The sequence below is a fragment of the Branchiostoma lanceolatum genome, chromosome 1 (assembly GCF_035083965.1).
Source record: "Branchiostoma lanceolatum isolate klBraLanc5 chromosome 1, klBraLanc5.hap2, whole genome shotgun sequence".
NCBI lineage: Eukaryota > Metazoa > Chordata > Leptocardii > Amphioxiformes > Branchiostomatidae > Branchiostoma > Branchiostoma lanceolatum.
The window spans coordinates 9,862,465-9,880,530 of NC_089722.1; the positions used below are offsets into that span (position 1 = coordinate 9,862,465).

Consider the following 18,066-nt stretch of genomic DNA (forward strand, 5'->3'; position numbering starts at 1 on the left):
TTTTCTGGTTTAACAGCCTTCGGGTAAACCGGACTCTATGGCTACTTACCATTTTGTGTCAAGTTCATCTAATACTCCCAGTTCTTCTGCCCGTAAAATCGCTTGGTTGAACTCCACAGTGTACTTGGAGTTCTTAGGCAGGAGCATTCCGTACCCTGTCTGCCAGAACACCCGGCCGATTGTCTCCAGGTCACAGGGTTGACGGCTAGCCTGCAGATTCAAAAGCAGGATAAAACAGACACCCAAACTCAGCAGCTCTAGCTTCCATCACTAGCTATAGGTAATGCCAGTTTCACCACAGCATAACGCCATAAACATCAGGTAGAACAAGGCTTTTTATAATGTTATGTGAAGTAGTTGTAGTAGTAGTAAACCTTTATTTTCCTTGGAAGGCCCTGTCGGCCAGTACATATACATATATATGTACATAAATATTTTGTACACAACTGAACATTACTCACCGCATAGTCCAGTTCAGCACTGTCCGTGAACAGTGCATATCTCTCCTGACGCATCTTGTCCAGACCCTCCTGTAGGGTGTCCACAATAAAAGACTCTTCATTAGCCTGCATGACCACTCCCAGTGAATGATACGGTTCAGTAGTAGTGGTCTTGAAGGACACCCATGGCGCGTAGGTCCTTACTGCACCGTATGAGATCTCTGCCTAAAGATGCACCAAGAACACAGCAGTAGTTTATTTCTTAGGGTTATGCATGCCATATGCAATCATGATGTTAGCCTCTAATCCGTCATCATACTTCATTTCATGCTACTACTTCAATGCATTTATGATTAAAAAAATCACTGTAGCTATACCAGTTTGACTGCCTGTTCACTCATTAGGGCTCGGCGTCTGATCATACCTGTGTAAGAAGGTCCTTAGCAGAAGCGATGGAGTTGTCCACGTTCCTGACGGTCAGGAAAGCAGCCAGGTTGGCCGTGTAAGTTGAGATGGCCACAAGGATGCCGACTCCCCAGAAAAATGCAGAGACACGTCCTGCAAGATAAATGCCAAATTGATGAAAAAGTTTAAGATTATCAAGATACATCTATCGATGATCTATTTTGCAAGATATAACGAGGAAAAGGAAACTTACCCTAGCTTTAATGACTCTAATGGGTAAATGAAATTATCATATTTTTACCGTGTCATTAGGGAAAACGACGTTGGGAAGATGTTTTGTTATATTTCTGTGTAACCCCGATTAACATCTCGAAGTAAACTCCCACATTTTATGACGTCATACCTGCTAATGACCTTGGCAGGAACTCCGGACCCAGCTGAACCAGAGCCACGAATGACTGCCACACAGCTTCCCAGAAACCGCTCTCCTTATCTTCCTCTTCTTTAGCAGGCTCATCACTTTCTTCGTCCCTGTTACGAGTCAGATAAACAGTTGCGTAAGTCAATTGAAAGCTCTTCGGTGTGACAAAACAATGCTAAACCAAAGAGAATTATGTGAAATTCGCTGTCCGACCAATGTTTAACGTCTCAATTAATAGTGATACTGTGTCGTCCGGTACCTTATTATGAACCACCAAACAACAAACTGTATCGAAAATTTATCCTTCCTGACAAAGGTAACAAACAATTTTTCAAATGATAGATTTTGTTCACTTGATTAATAATTTTCATGGCATTGGATTAAAAGAAGTAAAAAACATCTTACATGCTCTTTGTTGCTAAATTGGCAACACCTTGAAATAGTCCCACCGCCAAGGCCGTCAGCAAAATTGTTGCCCAAAGTTCTCCTTCGAATGGGCTGATAAATCCCCACGTATTTGAAGTCCTGGAAATGACCAATGATTATAGTGAATAAACGTCAGCTGGCAGGTTAAAGGCGATATGCTTCTTCACATTTTATATCTATATCATCATCATGGGAATGTTGCATTTATGTTCTGTGAAAACATATTTGAAAACGTGTTGTAAAAGTATTAAACACTACATGATTGTGTTTACATTTTGAATATAACTTCATGCAAACAGGTACCTTGTGCTTGCTTTCTGCATTGCAAACGTTATTCCGTTGTCATAATATGGAAGTGTAAAGTCAGCAACTGCTTGTCTTTCCGACGTTATCGACATAATGGCCACGGAAATATCGGCTTTCTGTGAAATGTGAAAAACTTTGCATAAAGAATCCTGGTGCCTTATTTGACATAACTGTGAAGTGGAATTGCAATGAAATCTTAGACTAGTTTGCTTGAGTCCCGTAGATGTTAACAATTGCTATCATAGTTGGGAGAATTGTTTCCATGCTGACAGGTTTGACGAACGAGAGAAGGGATAAGTTTTCCATCGATGGTAACTCAAGATGAACGACTGAATGAATGAATGAATGGATGAAAAAGGCAAACAAAATTGTCTCACCCCATCCACTACATCACCGACCATTCCGGTCCATTTTCCTGTTTGGGAGTTGTAGATGCCGTACTGTCCATCCTCATCCTCGTAGTACTCGTACTTAAACCCGAGCTCAGTGGAAAGCCATGAGAACAGCTCCATACAGAATCCTAAATAAAACATATTTCCATAAGATAGAAATAAAAACCACAGATTAGAGAAAATAGTGGGAATATTAAGTGCCTCGGGAAAGACGTCGAAACCAATAATGTCTGTCCGTCCTTTCCATGTTACATGTACCCTCATCTAGCCTACGGGCAAGAACTTACAATTATGAATACGAGAGAAATGTTACAATGGGCATGGAGGCTGCTATGTGATCTTTTATCTATTATATTGCAGATCGGCACAGAAGTTCTAATTAGTTATAAAGGGACGAACCCTGGAATCTGTCGTTCCCCGTCACATTATTCCCGTCTCTATCGACATCTGATATCTCCACAAAGCCATCCGAAGCGATGGTTACTACTCGCAGTGTTTTGTTGTTCAAGTCAGATATGTACGGAACGACTGTGGTTGCCCCACCCGCGAATCTTATATCTGCGTCAGAGTGAATGTCCAGCCTGGCCGACAAGTTCCAAGTGCCGACCTGAAGTAATACAGACAGTACACTTGAAGCGAACAGAAAATAAAAAAATTCTGAAGAAATAAATTGCAAAGATGAAAAAAAACTCCCCAAGCTGGAGTAGACATTGACAACCTACTTGGTGTATGGAAACTGTGATAGAGTATCAATACGTAAATGCTCACGTTCTGCCAGCCATCGCTTCTCAAATTAACGATGCTGTACTCTGCATCCAAGCGCGCTGCCGTCGTGTCAAAGCGGATATAACCGGTCACCCCGTCTGTCTCCACCTTGAGCAATACAACATCACACCGTGTCAGGTCATGCATTATGTTTTTTAATACCAAAATTATTCCCGTACTTTTTATCTTGAAGTATGTTGACTATACATGTACAGTTAACATTTATTTTTGATCATTTGATGGAACGAAGTAGCCAACCGTGATGTAACATAAAGCATAACATTATTATAATTCTTTTAGAGAGAAGAGAAAACCTTATACCTGTTTCAGATACTGCAGCATCACCGACCCGTCTGCCCATGGCTGTGATTCGCTTCCATCGCAGCCACAGTCCAGCGGCTGAGGAGTCACCGTGACGCCGTCCTCCTGAAGGTTCCTCAAGGCTTGTGCGAGAGCCAGGACTGCATCTGCCCACCTGGCGACGTAAGGCTAAGAAAAAAGCCAAGCTTATGAAATTAGTCTCTTTGATTTAGCTATCCTATAAGAATAACTGCTGGTGATAGATTACTTGGACCAACACTATTATTTGAAGCTTCCAAGTAGCATCATGGTGTGTAGTAACACCAACCACAATATTCGCAACTCCTGCTTCCGAGTGCACTGCTCGGTCTGCTGCCCTCTACTTCGTCATTAAGCAATCACTGTGGCCACCATTATGGGAAAGAGGAATCAGCTAAGTGTAACCTGGGCTTAACGCATTAAACTTACATCCAAAGTGTACGAGTAACATCATGGCGTGTATATGCACTAACCCCAATATCCGCAACTCCTGCTCCCGGGTACAGTGTTGGGTCTGCCGCCCTCCACTTCGCCATGAAAGCGTCACTGTGGCCACCACTGGTAGAAGGCGGAATCGGTCCCAGCAGACCTTGAAGATAATCTGGTACGATGGCTGTCCCGTTGATCGTACCATAAAGCTCCTGCGATATAATTATCAAAACATCAATTTGACCATGCTGACCGCACTGTTTGTGTAAAAATGTTGAGTAATATATGAGATGTTTACAGTTAAACAAAGAAGAAAATGAGACTCACTAATGCAGTTATCCCATCGCTGACCACCCAAGCCCAGCCTGCTCCGGTCATGTCCATGGCGCTGGCTTCTCGTAAGATCTCAGCTGCGTAAGATGCCAGGCAGTGAAGGACAATGATTCGGGCCCCTATTTAGCATTGCGCACAAAATAATGATCCGAGTTAAATGCATACTGCATTATTAGTGGTTCAAATTGTGGTGGAAGTTGACAGTCTGCCATATTATACTGTAGTTTTATCCGGTTGATATGTAATAATAATCAAAGCTGTTCTTTCTAAGACGTGTGTTTCATTAGTGTTTTCTATTGATCAGGTAGGAAATCAATATCCAATACGTTAACTGACATTTCAGTAAATCAGAAATTGCTGTAGCACGTTGGCGCTAAATACCCGTGTCTTTGATGACTCTCAGCTGTGACGTCATTTCTATGTCTGCAGCGTTCTCTGTCGGGTCGAACGACTGTATGGTGTGGATGCGCCATCCGTTCTGGCCTGCGATGAGCTGAAAATCTACCAGGCCATGCAAGCCTACAACAGAAACATTGAAAATGCTCAAAATCCAATTGGCTTTGAATCTACGTTCGCGAAATTCCTATAGGACTCAGCATTAGATTGACTAAATTGAACAGAAAATATATGAGACACATGTTGATCATCTGCAAAAAAGCCGTCAAACGAATACCGTACCGTAGTCATCGTTAGAGACAAAGATGCTCATCTGGTCCCAACTGAAATGCTCCAACAGGTCGATGAGAGCCCTGCTAAGAACACTGTCTGGCCAGGAGATGCGGACCAGCTGCGGGTACTGCTGGGCGTTCCCTAAGGTGGGGTCTAGCGCTTCAGGAGAGATCTGTGGTAAGGACAGCCCGGTACTCACGGGACTGGTGGCTTTTACCTAGCAAGAGATTGAACAATGGAAGAAGTCATTATCAGCTTACATGTACATCAGAGCATTAAATAAAAATAAATGAAAAAAATCATTAGTCCTGCATTGAAAATGTTATTCTCATAGATTTACGGTTCTGTGAAACGATCTGCAGTGAAGTGTTATGATGAAAAAAAAATCATTTTCTAAGGCGAAAAGCGTTATCAAAATGAAAAAAAGACTTCCTCTGGAGTAGCAAGACACATTTGTAATTGCAAGTATGTGAAGGTACTACCGTAAGACACTGAAGTAAGCCTAACATCTCACCTGTGACGATAGGGACGGTCCCATAACTGCCACAACGCCTTGTGATGCCTGAAAACATTCTACAATAAAGATGTTGTATCATTAATACGTGATACATCGATACGGTAGTAAAACAACAGTGTTTTTAAGCATAGAGTACTAGTCTGAGTTACGGAGCAAGCCGAAAAGGAAAAGAATATCGTACACACTGCAATCATTGTTAACGCCAGGAAAAAGTTCCTTGTTAGATACTGATGGCAATAAGCTTAAACTAACCATATTGGATCATGTCCAAAAAATCGAGTGATGTTGTTGTATACTCGATGTACTCAAGTGTGACGTTGGGAACGAGTTGCTTCTCGTTCACATACTCCACAGCAAGCCTCAGGGCGGAGGAAGCAGCAGGAAAGTCTGACACAGATAACGCACCTGTGGCATTAGTTACATACGTCAGGAATATACGATGATAAAAGTGAAGAAGCATGGGTCAGTGGGACCCAGCAATTTCTATCAACAAGTCGTTGAAATAGAGAAGCGTACAACAAATTCACAAACTGGGTCAAGCCAGTGCACTGTCTGCACGGTAAACAGCAAGTAAGCCTATTGAGCACGGTCTAAAGATCTAATCTTGTTACGCTGAAATACGATGCTGTTCTGGATACTGAATGTCTGTAAATTTAGATTGGACTAGAGATGATACTGTATTCATAATCATAGACTATGGCATGCCATTGTCTTTTGAATTATTTCTTTTCATCAAAATGTGACATTGTTTTCTGTGCAGAGACCCCAGGCAGTGTGAACAGTATTGAAAAAAAAGGTATTTACAAGTGGTGATGGATTTCCAAGTCTGGGATTGGTTGCCTGTGACAAACAATACTGCCAGGTTAATCTAGTATGGTCGGACTTACTTGAAATTTATCGCCATTGGTAAAGTCAACTTTACTTTTCGTGCCGTACAATAGGTCCCATTCCAATTTATAATTATCTATCCGCCCTCCTCCCCCACCGCTAAATGCTAACATAGTGAACCCACTATATCATATGTACATAGTGCTGTCCTTATATTATAATTACTCTTTTACAGTTTTCTAACTAACCCAGGTCACATGTCAGATCTAGAAAATCCAGGCTAAACAAACTATGGATCTACGGAAATAAACAAGTACGTGTACTAACTGTTATGGAACAAACTAAAAGTAAACAGTCAATCAACCTTGTCAATGGTTGGTAAGCCATGTTTCAAAGCTTTAAATTTATTCTAGGAAAAATATAAGGCAACTCACCAAACCGGACGGTAGTGCTCGCCGTGGTCAAACATACTGCAGTCACTAATAACATTGCCGTACTAACGAGTCCAGCCGCCATTTCGGTCCTTTGCCTTTGAATTTGGAAGATTGAGTTGTCCGCGATAGATTATAGCGAAACCGGACTGTTTTTGTCTAATACAGACTTGCTCGTAGTGATGTTGGCAGTCTTCTGCATTTCTTACCGTCTCTAAACAACTTTCTCGGATTGACAGTCGCACCAGGGTTGGTTCAAACAACAGTTTACCTCTCACCGAGAACCAAGGTGGTACACGTATCAATTCTTTGAATACGTGCCCAACAAAGGCTCAAGTTACCCTGTATATGTAATGGGCATTCCGTGTGCTCACGGCGGAGAGCATGGGGGCGCACACACCTCATCATTCACTGAGATAGAACAGTATTAACAGGTCATTCTTGTTTCCAGAGAAATAAACGCGGCCAAATGGTTTGCACATGAATAGTATCACACTTCCACTGGATTACTAGATAACAATAGCCAGCTGCCTGGTGTGTCCAAGAAGGTCCTTGGTGTAGCTAGGTGGAGTTGGGCACAACGGGCGGTTCAGTTACAAGGGGGTGATATCCTCCTAATGGGACCAAGCGCCTTTGATAGTGGTTGTGTAATATTTGAAAGACTGTTAAAAAGCAAAAAAAGCAAAGTCTTCGGACATAACAATGAAGTAGAAAGCGTCATGAAAGTGAGTTTGTTTGAGTATCAAGCGGCTATCGGAAGTGTTTATATTTCAAGACGTTCGCACGACACAAGTCGCATTGATACGCTGACTTGCAGATGTGCAGATGTGCAGATCTCCAGACACACCGGGAATTTGATGTTAGCGCACGCTATAACCAAAACTAGATGGACACACAGAGTGTGGTGTGACAATGGTAAAGAATAACTCCTTTATTACTGCCGTTTCATCACGACATAGGGTGTCTTGTTCTTACCAGAAGACTGTGTAAAAATACAACAAACTTCAACACTCACTTCAACATCATATCTTGTACGTAATGAGTAGGTTAAGGCTATATCTGGACATTATTTGTTTCCCTTTGGCCTTTACTCTACTGTTAATCTGCTTCCATTGGGTAAGGGGCTTTCAGAGTAGCCCTGCCATCACTCAGAAAACACAATAATCTTTTAACCCAGCACCTGATTGACGATACGGTAGGTTGTCTTGTTTCAGAATACGGTGTGGCAAACAAGCTTCTATATTATTAGATATTCCATATGAATATTCGATAAATTCAAGTAATCTTTGATTCCCAAATCACACGACTTCATCTACATTGTCAATATGAAATCTACTCAAGGTCAATGATGAAAGCCGGGTTAGGGTTGATGCTTGAAGGGTGGACTTCATTCTTGACGCTGCTCCTCTTCCGACGAGAGAAGATTCTCTTTAGACGTGTCTTCACCGCCTCCGTGACTGTCATAGGTTTCTATAAAAGACGCTTTTATTTATAAAAGAATCATCAGTGGAATAGGCGAAATAAGTAGCGAGAGCCACGACAAAGATATGTTCTCGGTGTACTTGGAGATGTTCAAGGAATATCTAATAGAAGGATTTAATTTTTAAGACCTATTTTCAAAGTTCACGTGTCCTACGACCAAGTAGATCTAGAAGCCATGTGATGCTAAGGTTTAAAAATTCCAAAATGACTTGTAAAGGATTATTTCAGAAAAGTCTATGGAACGACACCCTCTTACATGGGCATCCGACTTCTTCGCCTCTTGTGCGCATGTGTGGATGAATTCACCAATCAGCACGATGAGAGCCAGCGCCATGCCTCCATACACCAGCACGAACACACCCAACATGTCCTGTAGTCCGATCACAGAGGATTCCAGCACAGTCTGGTCTGTACCGGAACACTCCGAACTCTTTATCCTTAATACAAACGTAACTAATGTAAGCGACACAGGTGTACCTGATACATTGCTTAATATGTTCCTTGTTTATGTTTATACAAAGAGGCTAACTTGAATAAAGCAAATTCATACACAGTCAAGACTAATCCACAGATATGAAAAACAATTAGTCTTTTTTTTCGATGTTCTTGTTTTAGAAGCCTCCCTGTAAATCTGAGCCAAAGTAAGTGATATGCAAACATACAAAATTTGCTGTGATATCTATGATGGTGATGAAGGCAATTAGTATTGATACCAATACTTCAGGGAAAAAAATGGTCTACAGAATTAGAAGATGCTTTTATTTAGGTATAGAGAGTTTCTATGAGATACGAATTTGTTTGGCTTTACTCTGAAGAAAACTTTACTCACCATTTTGTGTCCAGTTCATCTACTACTCCCAGTTCTTCTGCTCGTACAATCGCTTGGTTGAACTCCACGGTGTATTTGGAGTTCTTAGGCAGGAGCAACCCGTACCCTGTCTGCCAGAACAGCCGTCCAATTGTCTCCAGGTCACAGGGTTGACGGCTGGCCTGCAGATCCAAAAGGCAAAACAAGGAAAAACAGTACACTATAGCAGACACCCGAACTCAGCAGCTCTAACTTTCATCACTATAGGTAACGCAACATTTGGTAGAACAATTAACTGTTTAAAAATTAGGTGAAATATTTCACAACTCACCACATAGTCCAGTTCAGCACTGTCCGTGAACAGTGCATATCTCTCCTGACGCATCTTGTCCAGACCCTCCTGTAGGCTGTCCACAATGAAAGACTCTTCATTAGCCTGCATGACCACTCCCAGTGAATGATACGGTTCAGTAGTAGCGGTCCGGAAGGACACCCATGGCGCGTAGGTCCTTACTGCACCGTATGAGATTTCTGTCTAAAGATGCACCAAGAACACAGACCAGTAGGCGTTTATTTCTTAGGGTTATGCATGCCATATGCAATCATGATGTTAGCCTCTAATCCGCCATCATACTTCATTTCATGCTACTACTTCAATGTACTTATGATAAAAACAATCACTGCAGCTATACCAGTTTGCCTGCCAGTTTACTCAACGTTAGGGCTCGGCGTCTGATCATACCTGTGTAAGAAGGTCCTCAGCAGAAGCGATGGGGTTATCCACGTTCCTGACGGTCAGGAAAGCAGCCAGGTTGGCCGTGTAAGTTGAGATGGCCACAAGAATGCCGACTCCCCAGAAAAATGCAGAGACACGTCCTGCAAGATAAATACCAAATTGATGAAAAAGTTTAAGATTATCAAGATACATCTATCGATGATCTATTTTGCAAGATATAATGAGGAAAAGGAAAACGTGACTTACCCTAGCTTTAATGACTCTAATGAGTAAATGAAATTATAATTTTTTTTACCGTGTCATTAGGGAAAACGACGTTGGGAAGATGTTTTGTTATATTTCTGTGTAACCCCGATTAACATCTCGAAGTAAACTCCCACATTTTATGACGTCATACCTGCTAATGACCTTGGCAGGAACTCCGGACCCAGCTGAACCAGAGCCACGAATGACTGCCACACAGCTTCCCAGAAACCGCTCTCCTTATCTTCCTCTTCTTTAGCAGGCTCATCACTTTCTTCGTCCCTGTTACGAGTCAGATAAACAGTTGCGTAAATCAATTGAAAGCTTTTCGGTGTGACAAAACAGTGCTATTCGCCGTCCGACCAATGCTTAACGTCTCAATTTATGATGATACTGTGTCGTCCGGTACCTTATTATGAACCACCAAACAACAAACTGTATCGAAAATTTATCCTTCCTGACAAAGGTAACAAACAGTTTTTCAAATGATAGATTTTGTTCACTTGATTAATAATTTTCATGGCATTGGATTAAAAGAAGTAAAAAAAACCCATCTTACATGCTCTTTGTTGCTAAATTGGCAACACCCTGAAAGAGTCCCACTGCCAAGGCCGTCAGCAAAATTGTTGCCCAAAGTTGTCCTTCGAATGGGCTGATAAATCCCCACGTATTTGAAGTCCTGGAAATGACCAATAATTGTAGTGAATAAACGTCAGCTGGCAGGTTCAAGGCGATATGCTTCTTATATCTTACATTTTATATCTATGTCATCATCATGGGAATGTAGCATTTATGTTCTGTGAAGACATAATTGAAAACGCGTTGTAAACGTATTACATTTTGAATATAACTTCATGCAAACAGGTACCTTGTGCTTGCTTTCTGCATTGCAAACGTTACTCCGTTGTCATAATATGGAAGTGTAAAGTCAGCAACTGCTTGTCTTTCCGACGTTATCGACATAATGGCCACGGAAATGTCGGCTTTCTGTGAAATGTGAAAAACTTTGCATAAAGAATCCTGGTGCCTTATTTGACATAACTGTGAAGTGGAATTGCCATGAAATCTTAGACTAGTTTGCTTGAGTCCCGTAGATGTGAACAATTGCTATCATAGTTGGGAGAATTGTTTCCATGCTGACAGGTTTGACAAACAAGAGAAGGGTTAAGTTTTCCATCGATTGTAACTCAAGAAGAACGACTGAATGAATGAATGGATGGATGAAAAAGGCAAACAAAAATGTCTCACCCCATCAACTACATCACCGACCAGTCCGGTCCATTTTCCTGTTTGCGAGTTGTACATGCCGTACTGTCCATCCTCAACCTCGTAGTACTCGTACTTAAACCCGAGCTCAGTGGAAAGCCATGAGAACAGCTCCATGCAGAACCCTACAAAAACATTATACATTTATAAGTCTTTCCATGCAATAGAAATGAAAATCCACACATGAGAGAAAAATGGGATCATTCGTCTTCAAGTGTCTCTGGAAAGAATTCGAATCCAGCAAGTTAGAATTTAGTCACACGCTACATATGTTCATTATTGTCTTTATGTCCTTTCCATGTTACATGTACTCGCATTTAGCCTACGGGCAAGAACTTACGATAAAGTTCACGAATACCGTATTCATTATTGTAGGTTCTTGCCCGTAGTCTGAATGGAGAGAAAGGTTACAACGAGCTTCTTACTGAATAAAAAAAAAGTCATACTAAAATCATACTACTGATGGGCATGGGCAGTGCTATGTGATGTTCTATCAATTATACTGCAGATCGGCACAGAAGTTCTAATTAGATATAAAGGGACGGACCCTGGAATCTCCCGTTCCCCGTCACGTTATTCCCGACACCATCAACATCTGATATCTCCACGAAGCCATCCGCAGCGATGGTTACAACTCGCAGGGTTTTGTTGTTTAAGTCAGATATGTACGGAACAACTGTGCTTGCCCCACCCGCGAATCTGATATCTGCGTCAGAGTGAATGTCCAGCCTAGCCGACAAGTTCCAAGTGCCGACCTGAGATGATGCAGACAATATACTTAGAACGAACATAAAATAAAAACTCTTAAAGAAGTAAATTTCAAGGATAAAAAACTTCCCAGGCGGGATCACTGAATAGACATCGACAACCTGTGGTGTATGGAAATTGTGATAGAGTATCAATACATAAATGCTCACGTTCTGCCAGCCATCGCTTTTCAAATTAACGATGCTGTACTCTGCATCCAAGCGGGCTGCCGTCGTGTCGAAGCGGATATAACCGGTAACCCCATCTGTCTCCACCTTGAGCAATATAGCATCACACCTTGTCAGGTAATTCATCATACTTTCTATTACCTAAGATGTTCCTGTACTTTTCTTCTTGAAGTACGTTAACCATACATGTATATGTACGTACAGTTAACCTTTAATTTTTATCATTTGATGGAAAGGGAGTAGGCATTGAAATGTATCGTTGATTGCACCAACCCAAATGTAACACAAAGCATAACATTATTATAATTCTTTTACATATAAGAGAAAACTTTATACCTGTTTCAGATACTGCAGCATCACCGACCCGTCTGCCCATGGCCGTGATTCGCTTCCATCGCAGCCACAGTCCAGAGGCTGAGGAGTCACCGTGACGCCGTCCTCCTGAAGGTTCCCCAAGGCTTGTGCGAGAGCCAGGACGGCATCTGCCCACCTGGCAGTGTAAGGCTAAGAAAAAAGCTGTGCTTACGAAATGAAAGTCTCCAAGATTCAAGTATCAGTACGAGAACAAACTTTCGGCGACGGCTTACCTGGACGAACATTTATTACGTATCGAAACTCTTAGTTGAAGTGTACGAGTGATACCATGGCGTGTGATAACATTAACTAACCGCAATATCCGCAGCTCCTGCTCCAGGGTACACTGTTGAGTCTGCCGCCCTCCACTTCGCCATGAAAGCGTCACTGTGGCCACCACTATTAGACGGCGGAATCGGTCCCAGCAGACCTTGAAGGTAATCTGGCACGGTAACTGTCCCGTTGGTCGTATCATAAAGGTCCTGTAATATGGTATTAAAACATCCACTGTTTGTATAAAAGTCGAGTGATCAATACAACGTTAACAGCCAGACGGAAGAATATGAAACTCACAAGTCCAGTAATGCCGTCACTGACCACCCAAGCCCAGCCTGCTCCGGTCATGTCCATGGTGCTGGCTTCTCGTAAGATCTCAGCTGCGTATGGTGCCAGGCAGTGAAGGACAATGATGCGGGATCCTATGCAGCGGTACACACAAAATAAACGACCCACATATTGTTTAAGTGGTTTGTATTGTGGTGTTTAATGGCAGCATGGCGTATTATACAGGAGGTTTTAATCGATTTGTTAATATACAAAAAGGTAGCATCCTGTTAACGTTGTACACCATGCATGTACTGATGATTTGTTTTCTAAGAGAGAAATACAAGAGAAAACATGTACTGGCGTCTTTTTTCTACTTTTCAATAGACTAGAAATTAAGTTGCAGTACATGAGCCCATATTTTAATGACTAAAGAATCACTGCATCCTTTCGCCAACATGTACCTGTGTCTTTGATGACTCTCAGCTGTGACCTCACATCGATGTCTGCAGCGTTCTCTGTCGGGTCGAACGACTGTAAGGTGTGGATGCGCCATCTGTTCTGGCCTGCGATGAGCTGAAAGTCCACCAAGCCATGCAAGCCTACAACAAAACCATCGTATAAATACATGCTGAAAGATTAGAGCTTCAACTTACGTGCTAGTGTTATTATAGGGCATTTGGCATTATACAATCAGCTTGCATAGATTGGCAAATGTTATAGACACATGTTCGAATACCGTACCGAAGTCATCGTTGGAAACAAAGATGCTCATCTGGTCCCAACTGAAATGCTCCAACAGGTCGATGAGAGCCTTGCTGAGCACGCTGTCTGGCCAGGAGATGCGGACCAGCTGGGGGTAATGTTGGGCGTTCCCTAAGGTGGGGTCCGTCGCTTCGGGACCGATCTGTGGTAAGGACAGCCCGGTACTCACGGGACTGGTGGCCTTTACCTATTTTTGAACAATTGAATATATTATCATGAGCTAAGACATCCGTGCATCCAATAAAAATAAATGAAGGTTATACATCCAGGTGATAAGATGCGCCCAAAATAGTTACTCAAGCAAGTGGACAAAATTTGCAAATTTTGTCCAGTTGCTTGAATGTGTATTTTTTTGGCGTACATGAAAAAATAGACACATTAGTCCTGCTATGAAAATCTTATTCTTATTGGTTGAACCTTTTCTTGAATTAATTTGCAGTATAATGTAATGTTATGTTAAAAAATAGTATCGGCAGTGGTATCACAATAAAACTAGACTTTCGCCGGAGCAGCAAAACACATTATTGCAAATAGGTTAGGGTACAACCTTGGGCCATGTTAATTTGATTATATGTATGACATCCTCTGGGGATCCCAAAACTGATTCGAGGGTGGGAATAAAAAAGTTTGGGGAAAATAAAGGTGCCCTCATTAAAAAAAAAAAAAACTCAGCCAAACCAAACCAAACCAAACATACGAAAATTAATGTCATCCATATGATCAATAATAAAACACTTATCGAGAAGAGCAGGGTTGACCCGGTGTGCTTGGCCAAAAACGCGAGCCGTGTCGAAGCTGTATTGCACTACCACTAGCTACTTGAAAAAGCATCATGCTTCACCTCAATTGAGGATGCCTGCTTTCCCTTTTATATATGATCAAATCAACATTGCCTTATGGACAATACCAAGGTAAGGCTAACTCCTTACCTGTGACGATAGGGGCGGACCAATAACTGCCACAACGCCTTGTGATGCCTGAAAACATTCTACAACAAACATAATGTTAGTCAGAGTTGTAACGGCAAACTCCAAGCCTAGCCATTTTCTTTAATTGTAGCATTGATGCGTGCTATATTACGGCAATATATCAACAGGGCACAAGCCTGCGTCATGCGTCATGCGTTAAGGGGCTGACGCAGAAGGAAAAGAATATCTTAATCACTGAAATCATTGTTAGGCTACACCAAGTAATTTTTATGGATGACGTCCGCGCGCGCATTGATTTTGGTCGGTTCCAAGAAAAAAACCAAGAAATTGCGCTTCCTGTAACTATGACCAAAGTGTTCCTTTTTGATTTAATATGTTTCTGCAGGCCTGCAAAATCAATGGGATATGGAAAGAAACAGGACAGGGCAGCAACTGCTGTTTAACTTCAACTGATTTATTCAAATTATTGCTGTTTTCATGATGAATAAAAGAATTGTTAGTTGTTACACTGTGTTCTCTCATTCAATTTGCGTCCTAACATGTGTCGTCGACTATTATATTTCAAATCTAGGCATCTTGTTTTTTTCGGCCCTTCTTGTTTTTTTTTCGCGCTCTCGCATTAGATTTAGGGTCTCCAAAGGACGTCATCCATAAAAATTACTTGGTGCAGCCTTAACGCTAGCTATAGGAAAAATTCTAGTCAGATACTGTTGGCAGAAACATTTAACTAACCATGTTGGATCATGTCCAAGAAATCGAGTGATGTTGTTGTGTTCTCGATGTACTCAAGAATGACGTTGGGAACGAGTATATTCTCGTTCACATACTCCACAGCAATCTTCAGGGCGGAAGAAGCGGCAGGTGAGTCTGACACAGATAACGCACCTGTGGAATTTAGATAACAGCAACGTACGTCAGGTAACATGGAGTATCGTCATTAAGACCCATCATTTATAAAAGCCTTTAGATACTTAAGCGATCTTGGTTGCAAGTAAGCTGAACCATTGGTAATATCTACACTTAGAATAAACTATTCGCGCTGTTCGGTAAAGTTATTTGCATGAAGAGATAGAGAAGTGAAAAGTAGAGGAAGAATGCACAAACTGGGTCGAACCGGTAGGCTAACGACCTGACCTGTCAATCACCATTGCACACACTGTCTTTACGGTAAACAACATGTAAGCCTACTTCAGTACGGTCTTATACACTAATCTTGTTACGCTGAAATAGAATGCTGTTCTGGATACGGAATGTCACGCAAACTTAGATTGGAATTAAGGAGTGGCATCTCATTATCACAGAACATGATAAAAGGAAAGGAGAGTGATCTCGATCCAGTTTAGCTCACTGAAGAGCTAATCTTCCACTGGTCGTGACAGAGAAGACAGACGCTATGTACACATGTATTTACAGGTTCATTGTGCCGGGAAAATTCCCTTAGCTCTTTTGACAAGCACAATGAATGATGGACCACGGCTTAACGTTCCGTCCTAAGGACTGCGAGCCTTTCCGGTAGCGTGCATGTCGGGTGAGCGACACAGCCGGGATCGAACTAGTTCCAGAGGCAAGATCGCTAACCACTGGACTACGCACGCTACCACAACTGGCCATGGGATTTACTTATACTAATAGCGATAACTGTCCGGTAAGTCTGGTAATGGTTGCCTATAGCAACTGCCAGGTTAATCTGGTATCGTCGGACTTACCTTGCATTTATCGCCATTGGTAAAATCAACTTTACCTATCGTGCCGTACAGTGGGTCCCATTCGACTTTATAATTGTTTACCCCCTCCCCGAAGCTGTATGTTATTTCTCAAGTCTATTGCTTGCGTACAGAATTCTAAAAGTAAGCTAAAACAATGAACCACAATATCATATGTACGTTGTGCCGTCCTTACTCTTATACAGTTTTTTTTTCAATTATTATTAGAACAGCTCACATGTAAGAAAACATCAACGTTAAGCAACCTACAATTTATGGATCTGCGGAAATAAACAAGTACTAACTGCAATGGAACAAATTTAAAGTAATATACTATATATCGTCAATCAACCTTGTGAATTACTGGTGAGCCATACCTCAAGCTTTTAATCTAATCACCGATTCAAGGAAACGCATAAGCCAACTCACCAAACCTGACGGTAGTACTCGCCGTAGTCAAACATACGGCAGTCAGTAATAAGAGGGTCGTACTACCGAGTCCAGCCATGGAATTTTGACGATCAAATTGTCCGCGACAGATTATGGCGAAACCGGGCTGTCCTTTTCTACTCTATACTTGTATGTATCTCTTGCCGTCTCCTTACAACTTCTCCGGCTTGAGTCTTACCAGGGTTGGTCCAAACAATAGTCCACCTTTCACCGAGATCTAAGGTGGTACCCGTATCAGTTCTTCAGATACGTGCTCTCCACTAAATATCAAGTTACCCTTTTATGTGCATTCCACGTGTGCACTGCGAGGAGCATGGGGGTACAGGGGTACACACACTTCAACATTCATTGATATAGAGCAGCGACATTTTAGTTTCCAGAGAAATATATGCGGCTAAATGATTTGTGCAAGAATAGCATCACACTCCCACTGGATTACTAAATTACAATAGCCTGCCTGGTGTGTCTAGGTGGGGTTTGGTACAACAGGCTTTTTTAATAGTGAGTGCGTAACGGCTGATGACCTCCTAATGAGGCCAAGCGCCTGTGATAGTGGTTGTGTAACCTTTGAAAGAACAGGTCATCTTAGACTTTAAAAAGAAAAGTCTGTTTTCTTTGCTGTACACGGGATCATTGATCGAGCTTGCCCAGTGTTATTTCATATATATGGCAAGGAATCGGACATTGTGGAACACAGCACATTTCAGAACATAACAGAAAACGTTACATGCAATGGTATTGCACCAAAGGGAATTCATTATGTTTTGCAACACAGTAGTTGAATGAAGTATGACAAAAAGCTTAATATACCACAGTTGGGACACACGTGCCAACAAGGGAATTGATTTTTTACTCCGCCTCCAGTGCATGACGCTATGTCCCTTCTCGGTCCGATAGATGCCCCCACTTCCCTATACATAACACCTAACACGTAACAATCTACACACACCATTAGCGACACCTTAATGAGGGACACACGTGCCAACATGCGTAAGGGTCAGATAGATGCCCCCCCTTCCCTATACCTTACACCTAACACGTAACAAACTACACGCATCATTAGCGACACCTTAATGAGGGATACACGTGCCAACATGCGAATTGGTCAGATAGATGCCCCCACTTCCCTACACGTAACACCTAACACGTAA

General features: G+C 42.0%; 4 protein-coding genes and 1 long non-coding RNA gene across 5 annotated transcripts in view; all 5 read right to left on the bottom strand.

The window, feature by feature from the left end:
- LOC136432841 (glutamate receptor 1-like) overlaps window positions 1-18,066 on the bottom strand; it is a 44,789-nt gene that overhangs the window by 1,180 nt on the left and 25,543 nt on the right. The window lies entirely within an intron of this gene.
- On the bottom strand, window positions 46-1,637 carry LOC136436566 (glutamate receptor 1-like). The gene is made up of 5 exons (XM_066430633.1): window positions 1,620-1,637; window positions 1,249-1,420; window positions 865-998; window positions 462-665; window positions 46-210 (listed from the first exon to the last, which is right to left on the bottom strand). Exons 1-5 carry the CDS (start codon window positions 1,635-1,637, stop codon window positions 46-48), a joined length of 693 nt encoding a protein of 230 aa, XP_066286730.1.
- On the bottom strand, window positions 2,225-6,786 carry LOC136436791 (glutamate receptor ionotropic, kainate 2-like). Its single transcript, XM_066431112.1, has 12 exons — window positions 6,768-6,786; window positions 5,695-5,847; window positions 5,440-5,498; window positions 4,935-5,142; window positions 4,638-4,775; window positions 4,251-4,333; window positions 3,968-4,135; window positions 3,477-3,644; window positions 3,159-3,263; window positions 2,790-2,997; window positions 2,376-2,518; window positions 2,225-2,263 (listed from the first exon to the last, which is right to left on the bottom strand). The coding sequence occupies exons 1-12, from the start codon at window positions 6,784-6,786 to the stop codon at window positions 2,225-2,227; spliced, it is 1,491 nt and encodes a 496-aa protein (XP_066287209.1).
- On the bottom strand, window positions 7,618-9,485 carry LOC136427782 (glutamate receptor 2-like). Its single transcript, XM_066416947.1, has 4 exons — window positions 9,323-9,485; window positions 9,013-9,173; window positions 8,440-8,620; window positions 7,618-8,171 (listed from the first exon to the last, which is right to left on the bottom strand). Exons 1-4 carry the CDS (start codon window positions 9,431-9,433, stop codon window positions 8,034-8,036), a joined length of 591 nt encoding a protein of 196 aa, XP_066273044.1. The 5' UTR covers window positions 9,434-9,485; the 3' UTR covers window positions 7,618-8,033.
- On the bottom strand, window positions 12,846-13,664 carry LOC136427790 (uncharacterized). The gene is made up of 3 exons (XR_010754515.1): window positions 13,533-13,664; window positions 13,099-13,223; window positions 12,846-13,007 (listed from the first exon to the last, which is right to left on the bottom strand). It is a non-coding gene; the product is annotated as an uncharacterized lncRNA (long non-coding RNA).